At 42.2% G+C, this 14013-nt stretch overlaps 1 protein-coding gene across 1 annotated transcript in view; it reads right to left on the bottom strand.

The window, feature by feature from the left end:
• Nucleotides 1-4251: 4251 nt before the first annotated feature.
• PTPN14 (protein tyrosine phosphatase non-receptor type 14) overlaps nucleotides 4252-14013 on the bottom strand; it is a 201730-nt gene continuing 191968 nt past the window's right edge. Inside the window, exon 19 of the mRNA XM_054658780.2 lies at nucleotides 4252-12740. Within this exon, the coding sequence (XP_054514755.1) occupies nucleotides 12612-12740 (129 nt within the window). The 3' untranslated portion in view covers nucleotides 4252-12611. The remainder of the gene's footprint in view (nucleotides 12741-14013) is intronic.

The following is a 14013-nucleotide window of genomic DNA, read 5'->3' as shown; positions in this document are numbered from 1 at the left end:
TCTGTCTGACTTGGCTACAAAGTCAAGGGGTTCCCACAACACCTCCTCCCTTATTTTATGTTCATTAATTTGCTAGAATAGCTCACAAAACTCTAGAACACACTTTACTTTCTATTACTGGTTTATTATAAAAAAGACGAATAGGCCAATGAAGAGGGTGAACATAGGGTAAAGTCTGGAAGGATCCTGAGAGAAGCTTCTGTTCCCATGGAGTTGTGGTATGCCACAATCCTGGCATGTGGATGTATTCACCAACTCAGAAGCTCTCTGAATGCTATTGGTCAGGGGGTTTTATGGCAATTCCATTACATAAGCACAATTGATTAATTCACCATTGAAATTGACTCAATCTCTAGGATCTCTTTCTTTCCAGAGGTTGGGGGATGGGGCTGAAAGTTCTAAGCTCCTAATCAAGTCTTAGTCTTTCTGAAGACCCGCCCCCATCCTGAAGCTATCTAGGGTACCACTAAGAATTGTCTCACTACAGCCGGGCGCGGTGGCTCACGCCTGTAATGCCAGCACTTTGGGAGGCCGAGGCGGGTAGATCACAATGTCAGGAGATTGAGACCATCCTGGCTAACATGGTGAAACCCCATCTCTACTAAAAATACAAAAAATTAGCCAGGCTTGGTGGCAGGCACCTGTAGTCCCAGCTACTCGGGAGGCTGAGGCAGGAGAATGGCTTGAACCTGGGAGGCGGAGCTTGCAGTGAGCCGAGATCGCACCACTTCACTCCAGCCTGGGTGACAGAGCGAGACTGTGTCTCAAAAAAAAAAAAAAATTGTCTCACTAAAACAAAAGAGCCTCCTATCACCCTTGATATGAAATTCCAGAATTTTCTGTGATACCACATGGCCATTGTTTGTTTTGCTATTTGTTAATGTCTTTCATAATAACTTCTGAGCTCTGTATATACTGGGGTATTAGCTCCTTGTCATATATTAAAAATATTTTTACTCTAGTTGTCCATTAACTTTGTTTTTCATGACCCTTGCTGTACAAAAGCAGATTGTTTTCATCTTTAAGTGAATAAAACTATTACTGGTTTATTGTAAAAAGTAATATTAATTTTTATTTAAATCTTTGATCTAGCTAGAATTTTTTGTTTTTTGTTTTTTGTTTTTGAGACTGATCTCGCTCTGTCACCCAGGCTGGAGTACAATAGCGCAATCTCGGCTCACTACAACCTCCACCTCCTGGGTTCAAGCGATTCTCCTGTCTCAGCCTCCTAAGTAGCTGGGATTACAGGCACGCGCCACCACACCTGGCTAATTTTTGCATTTTTAGTAGAGACAGGGTTTCACCACGTTGGTCAGGCTGGTCCCAAACTCCTGACCTTGTGATCCACCCGCCTCGGCCTCCCGAAGTGCTGGGATTATAGGCGTGAGCCACCACGCCTGGCAGAATTGTTTAATAAGATATACAGGCCAAGCACGGTGGCTCATGTGTGTAATCCCAGCACTTTGGGAATCCAAGGTGGGCTGATCACTTGAGCCCAGGAGTTCAGGATGAGCCTGTGCAACATGGCAAAACCCCATCTCTATAATAAATACAAAAATTAGCCGGGCATGGTGGTGCATGCCTGTAGTCCCAGCTACTCGGGAGGCCGAGGTGGGATCACCTGCACCCAGGAGGCACAGGGTTCAGTAAGCCAAGATCGTGCCACTGCACTCCAGGCTGGGCGACAGAGCGAGACCCAGTCTTAAATAAATAAAAATAATAAAATATCCCATGGTATTCCTTAATAAATTTTAATTTTCATTTATTGAATTACTTGTTGAATTATTTATTATTTTCCCATGCTGATTTGGAAGGGTACCATTATCATTTCTCTAAGACTTTGGTTTATTTCTGCAGTATTTCATTCTATTGATCTATTCTTGTGCCAGTAAAATACTCTATTGTTGCACTGCAAAACTTTTAGTATATACTAGGGCTAATCCTTCTGGGTTCCCTTGAATTTTTCTGGTGGTGTTGTGATTTTTTTATTGGACTGGCACTAGAGTCAGTGATATACAGAGAACTGGCCTCTTCAGGAGTCTTCCTATTCAAGAATGTGGTAAGTTTATCAATTTGTCTAAGTTTTGCCTCAGAAGGAGTTTTGCTGTGTTTATACAAGTCTCGTTTATTCTTTTTGTTAGATGTTTCTTTTCTTTAGCTGAGTTTTTTTTTTTGCACCCATTATGTTTCTTAACTAGTAAATCTGGTGAGTTTTTCCCATTTATTTTCATTAAATAAAACAAGAGGTAAAATCACATAAAATAGCCATATTTGGTTCTGGTATTGTCATCTTATTGCATATTTGTGTGTGTGCGTTGCTGTTTCTTATACTTATCTTTAGTTTTGTGGGGAATTATTCTGTTTCTCTCTTTTTAAAAATTTTCTTCCCCAGCTCTGCTAACAGTATATTTGAAGACAAATACGTCTACCAGGTTACTGTTTTATCTCTCAATTATATAACAAACCTCTACTTTTTCTGTTTATCAACCAAAGAAAAGAAACTGGTTCTATTTGCTCAGCTCACAAAAGAGAAAATGAATTAGTGTATCTGTTCTCCTGCCATTCTACCCGATTTATCTCCATTTTCATTGGCCTATTTTGTCTACTATCATCTTTTTTAACATTATGTAGCCTTTCTTTCAATAATTATAATTGCTTTGTTGCCACAGTCGCCACAGAGAATTAAGTGTATGTTTAATGAGATTTGCTTGCCATATCCTCTCACCCCAGAGTGGCTTACAGTATTCTCATTTTTTTGATGTGAAACTAGTTGGGATCTCTGGTAGTTCAACAACTGCTTGTATAGTCATGGGGTTGTCAATGCATTACTGGGAGAAGTTGTTATACTTTTCTGTTACTTACCAAGGATACATAAAGCATCTACCCACATATGAGGGGTTCACCGTGAATGTGCTATGGTGGTTACTGGCTCAAAGTCTGGGATAGGACAGCCACCTTTAAACCTGGAGACAAGTTGAGCTGTTATAAAGCTGAAAGGCAAAAGCAAGAATTTAAATTTTCTACAGCAGCCTGGTTGGTGCCTGCCTTTTCCACATCAACAGTTTGGTACCTGAGTAAATGACAGTGAAGGAGGAGTGAGGAGGGGCTTGGAGCTTAACGAGGCTTATTGCTGCATTTGTGAGAAAGACCCATTTCTATGTATTCTTCACTCCACTTGCCTAGTGATCACCCCTTTCAGGTTTCTTCTAACAGTGACAACCTTGGGAATTTCAAACTAAATCTTCAGTATGATAAGGTTATGCAGGACTAAAAAGTGGGCAGCAATAAATGGGCTTTAGAAAACAAAGCATGCAGGTTTTCCCAGGCACTTTCAACTAATGCAAACATATACAGTACAGAAAAGAGAAGATGTAACTTTTCTCTGAAAAAAAGGTTTATTGCATATGGAAATCAATAGATATCTTTTACAAAAAAAGGTTAGAATAAAGATCTCACATTTGTAAAGGCACATATGAAACATTTTATAGCAAGCACAAGGGCAGTGAGAACATCAACAAGGTCCAATATCTAAATAAGACTTTATAAAAACAGATAGGAAACAGTGCAAAAAATACTGTCAAAGTCAGTTCTATACACCTCATAACTGTGTATACAACTGGCAAGCATAAGCTTATTTACTGATATAAAATAGCACATAGAATAGCATGCATAGTTTTATTTTAGGCTTTTCATATTATTAAAGTGATAGGGAGTCTATACCAAAGTACAGTTGACATGAATATTGATAAAAATCACTCCCCAGCTTAGGGAATGTCCTATAAACATCTCACCCCTCCCTCTGCTTACAACTACAGTTTGGTAGTAAGGAGACTGGGCTTCCATCTTGCAAGGTGGCAAGCGGCCACCACAGGGGGCGAATGTGCTCTCAGGATCCCAAGTCCCAACCTGGAATGCATTTCTTACGGCAACAACATAAGAGATGGTGATTAAATGTCTGGGTCAGCCCACAAAAGCCAACCAGATCTGGCTATCACAGCCCTCCATTTGGGCTGTGGTGGAGGTCAGTGGGCTTCTATGGGCTGACGCAAGAACCTTAAGAACAAACCGGTTTCTAAATTGGGGACTTGTCTGTACATCGTTTCAAAATGAAACCTAATAAATGTCATTTGTTTTGAATGATACCAAAATTCACAACATTTTGTGAAACAAAGATCAAGGAAAGCATCAAAATACTGAAGTAGGGAGCACAAGCCTAGTCCAGTGAAACAAACTAGATTAGCTTGTTACTTGATGTAACACAAGTTACATAAGGTTACACGTTTATTAGTAATTTGCATATTTAAACCTTTTTTTCTACTGAAGTATCCTCAAGCACATTAATTAGCTATTGAAGGAACAAAGGACATACATAGGAACTCATCTCTGATGAAGAGTAACTTTATGTCAGAAAGGAGAAGGCTAATGAATTTTTAAGATTCCAAACAGTGGCAAGAAAGTTCAAAGGAAATTGCAGTAAAATTGTACAATGTTTAAGTTGAAAAAAAAATGGCTCTGAATTACAGCATTCAGTTCTATGCTCAAGGTATGTATTAGCTAACACTGCAGTTGTCAGAGGTGGGAGGCCCCTGAGAAATGCTGAGAATGCCAGGCACCCCAGCTCTGAGAGCCACCCTAGCTAAACTCAAAGCAGCATTCTTGAGATTTTAGCAAAAGGCTCCGCCCCAAGCCACAAAAAGATCCCAATCCAATCTTTTCAGCTTTATCCTCTAAAACCTTTTGTCAGATGAGATAGCATTTGTGTTTCCCAGGAGGAGAAGGTTGGGGAAGAAAATGAAGATAGCTTACATACAGATTTTGGATGACCCGCTAATCTTACCCCTTCCTAGGTAAGTGAAAACAGATAAAATGTTTCTGGGCAGCCCAAAGGTTTACCACCTGTTTCACTAGAATGGCCAGTCTGTGTAGAGGCTATAATGACGAAAGCATTTTCCCTGCAGGGAGAAGCTAGAAACAAATGGGTCTTCCTACACATCAGTCTGCCAAATGCAGCCTCTCAATCTATATAAGTTCACCTCGAAATACATATTAAGTGCTGCTGTCATCATTGTTTTAAACAGAGTGTCTTTCATTTTTTCTAATAGTGACTGATTCTATCGGCAAGGGAGCAAAAGGGTGAGAAAGGGAGCTTCCTGCTTGCTGAGTTTTCTAGCTATTTTCATTCTGGTTATTTTCATCCGCCAGATCTTTTTTTTTTTTTTTTTTTTTTTTTTTTTTTTGAGACAAAGTCTCACTCTGTTGCCCAGGCTGGAGTGCAGTGGCATGATCTCGGCTCAGTGCAACCTCCACCTCCCAGGTTCAAGCAATTATCCTGCCTCAGCCTCCTGAGTAGCTGGGATTACAGGCATGTGCCACCATGCCTGGCTATTTTTTTTTTTTTTTTTGTATTTTTAGTAGAGACGGGATTTCACCGTGTTGGCCAGGCTGGTCTTGAACGCCTGACCTCAGGTGATCTGCCTGCCTCAGCCTCCCAAAGTGCTGGTTTGATTACAGGTGTGAGCCACCGCATCTGGCCATTTGCCAGATCTCATTCTTTGAAACTATACAAGCAATTTTTAAAAAATTAAAATAAGATTTCCTAATTACATATTTCTGAGAGGTTTAAGGCAATGATTCTCTGACGAGGTTTAACCCTTTCATCTGGGTTGCACTCATAGGGTAGGTAAAGAAAAGAAAAAGTGTACTGTTGAGAGTTGATCCATAAAGCAGATGGGGAAATATGAAAAGGCAGCAGAGGCTGGGTGTGGTGGCTCACACCTGTAATCCCAGCACTTTGGGAGGCCGAGGGGGGTCATCACGAGGTCAGAGGTTTGAGACCAGTCTGGCCAACATGGCGAAACCCCGTCTCTACTAAAAATATAAAAATTAGCCAGGTGTGGTGGTGCACGCCTATAATCCTAGCTACTTTGGAGGCTGCACTCCAGCCTGCGCAACAGGAGGGAGACACGATCTCAAAAACTAAAAAAAAAAAAAAAAAAAGAAAAAGAAAAAAAAAAAGGCAGCAGACCCTAAGTGAACAAGGTGCTCATGGAATGAAGAGGGTGACAGCACACAACAGTCCCACCCGTTCCCCTGAACAAGACAAGGAACACCAAAGTCACTGCATGTACATCCCAGTTTTGTGGCCTGAATAGAAACATGACTTGCTCTAAAGGGGAATGTGCTCTGCAGCACCTCTGAGATCACAGGGGAGAAGAATCAAGAAATCCAAGAGCCGGGGCTGCTAACTCTGGGAGCCACATGGGTAAGCAGAATGCTTTGCTAACAAGCAAGGCAAGGAAAGGCTGCCAGCAGCAGGCGAGGGAAGATGGTGCTTTTGATCAGCAAATCCAGGCAAATATGATAAACCACACATCATAATCCATGACATTCATCAAGCTCTACCTCAACAGTGAAGACAGTTTAAAACTATGAGCTAGGGTGAAATAGACTCCAACACTGCTGCAGGCTTTCCCTAGCATGCCACTTGGTGGTTTCCATCACTCTGACATTACAGAAAGGGAGGCAGGGAGTAGGAGAGGCATTCCAGAATTCAGAAAATTATTTGTGAAACAGAGAACTTTTGGATAGCAACTTCAGGACTGATGCAAAAATCCTTCCTCTCCCTCTTCCCATTTATAGAAACTCTTGAGCAAGTTTATGGCACTTCTGGGAAAGAATGATCCTGATGGCCCAAAGTGTGGCAGAAGGAGCAATGACTTTCTACACAAATGCTTGTCATATTCAGGCTGCCCAGTAGCTCCAGCCCTCCTGCCTTGTAACTCAATGTCCTTGAATTTATTTTTAAAATGGGAAGGCTAAAAACAAAGCTCCAAACGGTAGGAACTGATGCACATCCTCCTCTTTACTGTACCAAACAACAATCATTTTCCAGTCTATGAAATTGATGGATGCCAGACACTCAATGCTAGGCTCATGGACATTTTAATAGGGAATATCTTAGTTTGGCCTTGAGAAAGAAGATGCAGCTATATTAAGCTGGAAAGATAAGAAAGGTAGTCTACTGAATAAAAATACTTACCTATCTGAGTTTCTAATAGAAACACAAAAGCTGAGAGCAGGCTGGATAAAGGCTGAGTGTTGATGGCGCAAGCTGGTGGTCAAGTTTCACAGGGCCCCCTGAATAACACTGACTTCTGGACAACACATTTGAGGTGGCAGAATTTGATGAGATTTCCCCCACGTTTCTCCCTGGCATGTTGCTGTTACTTTCAACAGACGCCATCTGTAAGGTCCTTTGCCCCAAAATGTCTTAGAAGCTTAAGTAAGGACAAGAACTATTTTGCTTCCTTGCTCAGCGTTCAAGAGAAGTATCAAATGCAGTTTAACATCTTACAGCTTTATTTCCACCCTATAGGGCCAACTAGTTTGCCAACCATAAAGCTGTAGGCCATTGGAGAATTTGTGTGGTTTCTACAGAAGACCCAAATTTCTCCATTTGGAAACCATGCTGGATGAGCTGTTGCTCTGCTCATGAAAAGAAATCACTAAATAAGAGCATGATGAGTGTCTCAAAACCATTGGCAATATAATAAAACACAGCAGCAGAATAACTATTGGTAAAACATGGGAATGCTCAATTCCCTAAAAGGGCTACCCTAAGAGCCCAACAGTAATTATGTGGTGCTTCCAGAAATTTCTTACTCTAGGAGCTCCATAGAGTTATTTCTGACACTGAGTAAGAACACAGGTCTGACCCAATCCCATCCCTTGAATCTGTGCTCCCTGGCACACATCCTAGAATGCCCTGTACCCTCCATCCCCCCAACACCCCCCCCACCTCAAGGGATTGACAGATCTTCCCCAAACAAAAATCAGTAACGAAATAGTTGTCCTTTACCAAAGGGGGCAATCAAGGACCCTCTGAGAATACCAGAATCCATGGATGTTCAAGTCTTTTATATAAAATAGCATAGTATTTGCATATAACCTGTGCACATCTCTTGTATACTTTAAATCATCTCTAGATTATTTACAATACCTAACTCAATGCCTACACATCACTTCATTTGTGTGAATTCAATGTAGTATTCAGCATGTGGCAAATTCAACTTTTGTTTTTTGGAACTTTGTGGGTTTCCCCTCTTCCCCAAATATTTTTCAATCTGTACTTGGTTGAATATAGGGATGTGGAACCCACAGATAGGGGTGGTCAACTGTACTCATCTTCACCATCGAATACACCATTAGATGGGGAAAGGGAGACTAGAAGGCACATTCTGCTTTTTGACAAAGGACACTTTTGGGACCCATATGTCACGTAACAAGTAGGCTGAGGTCAGCTAATACAGACTGCTCATCGGGAAAGGACAGCAGCTAAAAACTCCAAAGTGATAGGCCTGATGGCCAATCCGGCTTAAGAGAAGCTGCAGTGCACTATCTACCTCTGCAACTTCCATGTCCCAGGAGACGGCCCATTCACCAAGTGATGCAAGGATCACTATGAGCAGGGCAGCAGGTTCATGAAAAGAGCTGGGCCACCCAGGGTATACCTTTTGTGTTCATTAGCACTGCTCTGGAGAAATGACATCTGGTGTTGGGACCCACAGTGTATCAGGGGGAAGATATAGGTGATCCATGCGAATACTGTCTATTCGCAGAAAATATGGTCCATTATTGGAAATTTCATATGGGTCAATCTATATTAAGCTGGAAAAATAATCAGCTGGATGAAAAGGCCAGCCTGCTGTACCCACTGGAGTTTATAACTGAAAAGCACAAGCTGAAAGAAAGCAGGATAAAGGTTAAGTAGGTGTAAGCCGTGGTCAAGTCCTACAAGGCCCACCCTCAGCAGTCTACAAAGACTCTCTCTTCAGGCTGATGAAAGAGGGGGCCAGAGATGGCCAAGTGACTCTTAGGAAAACAATGGCAGTTTAGCTATAATTTTAAAAAGTGGTTCCTCTTTTCAATCTACAAAATTAAAAGTAAAATTCTCTCAATTTAAGCTCCTCAAAAGCTTACGATTCAAAATATTCCATATAGGTGTTTTTACCTTCCCTGATCTTATTGTTTAGCTCCGACTGAATAGAGCAGCTCATTCATCTCTACTCCTATGTAATCAATGTTTAACATCCTTTTTTCATGCAACTAAATCCTCCTTTACTTCCTATCTGGGGAAAGAAGTGCATACCAATGTCTATGCTATCTGTAAATGCTACCAGATACTCTTGCTAAAAGATGGTATATCCAGTATATCCTTAGAACCCAAGGAAACCAAAGAAACCTCAGCAGGACATTCCTCAGCTAAGCCAGGAGGCTCATCTCAAGGATGAAGACATCAAATTCAGCCCCCATGATTCAGGGACCACAGTAAACAAGGATGAATACCTCGGGTCAATGTATCCAAATGAGTGTGGATGAAAGAAACCAAACAGTTCAATTGGAAAACCTCGAAAACAGCGGCTGGAAAATGTTTGATGGCTTTGCTGTGAGATGGTAACTTTTTTTTCCTCCATTTTAAATTTTCTCCCTTCAAATCCAAACTGCAGCAATAGACACTGACAGCTCCAGCTTCAGACTTGATACATCATCAGGAAATCATTCCAAAAGCTCTAACTAGATAACTAATTTAATACACTTTGCTTCAAGGTTTATTCCTTGGCTTGCTTCCCAGATATAAAGCATCTCTGGGCAATTATTATGCAGATGCCACCGAAAGGACTTTAAATGGCTGCTGCTAATTTAACAGGAGATATGTTGGCATTTACTGGAGATGTGAAAAGGAATGCAAAATGTGCTAAAGAACCAAAGGCATTTGTTTTTAAAAGTGAAATATGTGGAACAACTCTTAAATGTTTTCTTTTGGGTTTCAATATAAACTTTGGCTAGAAAGTTGAATATTAAACCTACTTCCTCCCTGCATTTTGTACACTAATGCATATTCCCGTAGCATACGGCAGGGACAGTGGATGAATTTCAAGGAAGCCCATGAGCTCTGACGACCTCAAAGACACACCAGATCTATATGCTGTCCACATGAGACATATTCTAACAGTGCCCACCTTGGGGCTTAGAGATAAAAGATAAATACTGATGTTGTTCATCATGCAATAAACCAGTAACTGAGACCACTTGCTAAAACATCCCTAACAGCAGAATATCCCAAGGATGGAAAAACCTCCAAGGAAAGGTAACAAGTATCTTTTTGCTTATTGATGAGCTTCTTATAATAAGGGTTATAAGCTCTGTTCACTGAAAATACATGTAATACTAATGGTTTTCTTTCCAGGACATACAACAAAACTCCAGAATCTACAAAGATCAGCAGATTATACTCCTTCACTGAGTCTTCAGACCTTGAAGTAGAAGACAGAGGGGAAGCCCTCCATCCCCAGATATTCTGAGTCTAACTAGAGTACAGCCACCACAACACCCGGCCAGGTTGAAACAGAGGATTCCTATTCCGAAGAACTTAATGGGGAATATACACCTGTTGGCATGTGGTGATGGGATGTCACAAAGGCATACTTTTTCTGGTTGATTTGATGTCACTCCATCTTTTTAGCTCAGGGGGGACAAAAGCAGCAATGAAGAAAGGCATATGGAACTCTCACAGCAGTCAATTCTAAGAAAAAAAACTGCAATTAAATTTTCCTTTCTCCTACATCTAGTTTTTCTTGACAACCTTTTTTTCCTTTTTTTTTTTTTTTGAGGCAGGGTCTCTCCGTAGCCCAGCCTGGACTGCAGTGGCAAGATCACGGCTCACTGCAGTCTCGAATTCTTAGAATCAGGTGATCCTCCCGCCTCAGCCTCCTGAGCAGCTGGGACTACCAGGGCATACCACCACGCCTGGCTAATTTTTGTACTTTTTGTAGAGATGGGGTTTCATCATGTTGCTCAGGCTGGTCTCGAACTCCTTAGCTCAAGCAATCTGCCCGCCTTGGCCTTTCAAAGTGCTGGGATTACAGGTGTGAACCACCGTGCCTGGCTGACTACAGTTTTTTAATTGCACGTTTGTTCTTTGAACTGACCACTGTGGGCATTCCATGCCTTCCTCCACTGCCGCCTTTTTCCCAAGCTGAAAAGACAAGGAAGATGTGGCATCAAATTAACTAGAAAGAGCACGCCCTGTGACTTCCCATCACCACGTAACAACAGGTGCATATCAAAGCTGTACTCAAGAAAAGGTAGACATAGAATGATAAATCCCCCAAAATGCAGTAAGAGGAAAAAAGTACAAAACATGATTTATTGTGTACCAACCTTGGAAATTCAGAAGGACACTGACCAATGAAGCCACAGGAAGAAACTAAGAACTGGGCTTCAAAGTGAAGATAACTGACCAGAGAGTGGATTTTATGAAGAAAAGGAAAGAAGCACAGGGCTTTGCCAATGACAATTCTACCATCGTTCATCAAGTGGCCCCAAGTTTGGACTATGGGGTCCCGAGTGGGATTAATTCTGATCTTGCAGACCAAAGCCTGAAGATGATACCCGCACAGTGGGGGTCACATCTGATGTGTTTCCTGGCCAGGACCCCTGTTATGTAGCTAAATGCCATACAGCTCCCATAAATCAGCTTCCCCATCTGTTTCCTTGATGGCCTTTCCAATGACTTAGTGACCTCAACTTTTAGGTCTCTGTCCAGCACACACATCTTATTTAAATAAAAAACAACGATCATCAAGGCCCTGCCTGAAAAACACAATCCTCAAAGGCCCTGCCCAACTCCTTTCTCTTTCTAGGTCTGCTATCCTCTCTCAATCAGGGTAGAGCCTTAACTGCACAAATGGTCTGGTCCAGAGCCTCAATGCCACCAGACAGGGTCCTACTGAGCAAACGGGAGAGGTAGCAACAAATACCCAAGGTACAGTCGCCAGCAGGGAAACACAAGCTCCAGAGCCCAGAATAAGGGGTGGTCAAGAAAAGCACAACACAGAGCTTGTCTTTCGGCCTCAAAGATGGCAATTACTGCACTGTAAAGGCAGCACTGTCTTTAGCTATTCTGTCTTTAACTCAAGCTTGGGGGGGAAGTTGGGGTGGGGTGTGGGGGAGAGGAGACTACTGAGGATGAGGGGTGGAAATGAAAACGAGAGGAAACTGTCTATCAAGGCTCATGAGCCCCAAAATATAAGAGAATCGTGTTTGTTCCTTCAGACCCTTTTCTTTATATTTCAGGATGAATTCATTTTCTTACCGTCTTTGCTTTGGATATAAGCAATGAATGATGAATGAATCAAGCTGATAAATGAATTAAGCTGATGAATTTCAGGGTTGGTTACAAATCTGGCTGCAACTTCACAAGAGATGTGCTCCCTCATGCCTCTGTCCTCAAAATGATCCAGCAGGCAACCTTACCTGCTGACATATATTACAATACAGATCAGTCAAGATGTGGTTCAAATGAAAAGTACTATATTACTAGGGAAACTGCATTACAATAATTCACAAAAGTTATTCCAAAGGGGAAAAAAATAAATTATCTCATATAAAATAATACATGGTATGTGTGAATAATCTTGGCTACTGTCTTCAGAGAGCCTGTTTGCTGCCAGCCACCTGCACCCCTGTGGGGGGAGCAGATGTTGTCTGGAGGTGACTCTCCTCCAGCACGATGGAGCTGGGTCCCTCCTCCAGGAGCTGGATTGGGGTGATTAAATGAGTCTGGAGTTTTGGAGGAACTGGATGAGGACTTGGTAGACAAACTTGTACTGAGCGATAGTCTGGATCATGAACATCCTCTGCTCCCTGAGGAGCCTCAGCATCATGGGCACTTCCACCTTCTGCAAGAAAAGAGAGAAAGCACAAGGTCCTGAGACAGGAGGCTTCCCTTTGAGCATTCCTCATTCCCTCACTCAGGAAGCACTCACCCACTGCCCATGTCCAGGTACAAGAGAAAGCAAGGGACTCTGCCCTGGCTGGGTTTTATGCATCAAACAGTTTATACCAGCAACTGGAGAACCTGGTCATCATGTGTCACTGGTGGGATATTTTATTTTTATTTAATTTCAAATTTTCTGAGAGGGTCTTGCTGTGTCACCCAGGCTGGAGTACAGTGGCACAGTCATAGTTCACTGCAGCCTTCAACTCCTGGGCTCAAGCAATCCTCCTACCTGAGTCTCCCAAAGTGCTGGGGTTACAGGCGTGGGCCACCACACCTGTCCTGGTGTATTATTTTGAATACAGACTAGTCTGCTGGTTAAAACATAAAGGCAGGAGTTAGACCTGAATGGTACTCTCAACTCCCCCGCAACCCAATGACAGGATTTAAGACGTCTCAGGGTCTTAGTTTCCTCATCTGTAAAATCAGGATAATAATGCTTTCCTCTAACAGCAGTGTGGCCTTGCCCTAGTTAGTTACATTTCCTCAGCAATAACATGGGGTATGCAATAACATTTGCCTCATGGGATCAAATGATGAAACACCTATCAAGCATTTAGTGCACAGTGAGTGCTTAATAAATATTACTCATTATTCCTTTTTTTTTTTTTTTTTTGAGACAGAGTTTCACTCTTGTTGCCCAGGCTGGAGTGTAGTGGTGTGATCTCGGCTCACTGCAACCTCTGCCTCCCAGGTTCAAGAAATACTCTTGCCTCAGCCTCCGGAGTAGCTGGGATTACAGGTGCGCACCACCACGCCCGGCTAATTTTTTGTATTTTTAGTAGAGGCAGGGTTTCGTCCTGTTGGCCAGGGTGGTCTCGAACTCCTGACCTCTGGTGATCCGCCCACTTAGGCCTCCCAAAGTGCTGGGATTACAGGCGTGAGCCACCCCGCCTGGCCTCATTATTCCTTTATTAACATTAATAAATGTAATTAATGCAATTATAATCTCACAGGACTGTGGTCATGATCAAGTGAGATAATTTAAGTGTAAACCTTTAAAATGTCAAAGCGCCATCTCTGAACACCAGTCCTACTTGGAGTAAAAGCCTTCAACTGAGAACACTTTTTTTCTTTTTTTTTTTTTTTTTTGAGACAGAGTCTCCCTCTGTCTCCCAGGCTGGAGTGCAGTGGCTCAATCTCTGCTCACTATAACCTCCGCCTCCCAGGTTCTA

Source organism: Pan troglodytes, chromosome 1 (genome assembly GCF_028858775.2).
Source record: "Pan troglodytes isolate AG18354 chromosome 1, NHGRI_mPanTro3-v2.0_pri, whole genome shotgun sequence".
In the NCBI taxonomy this organism is placed as follows: domain Eukaryota; kingdom Metazoa; phylum Chordata; class Mammalia; order Primates; family Hominidae; genus Pan; species Pan troglodytes.
This window is presented reverse-complemented; position numbering and strand designations above follow the sequence as displayed.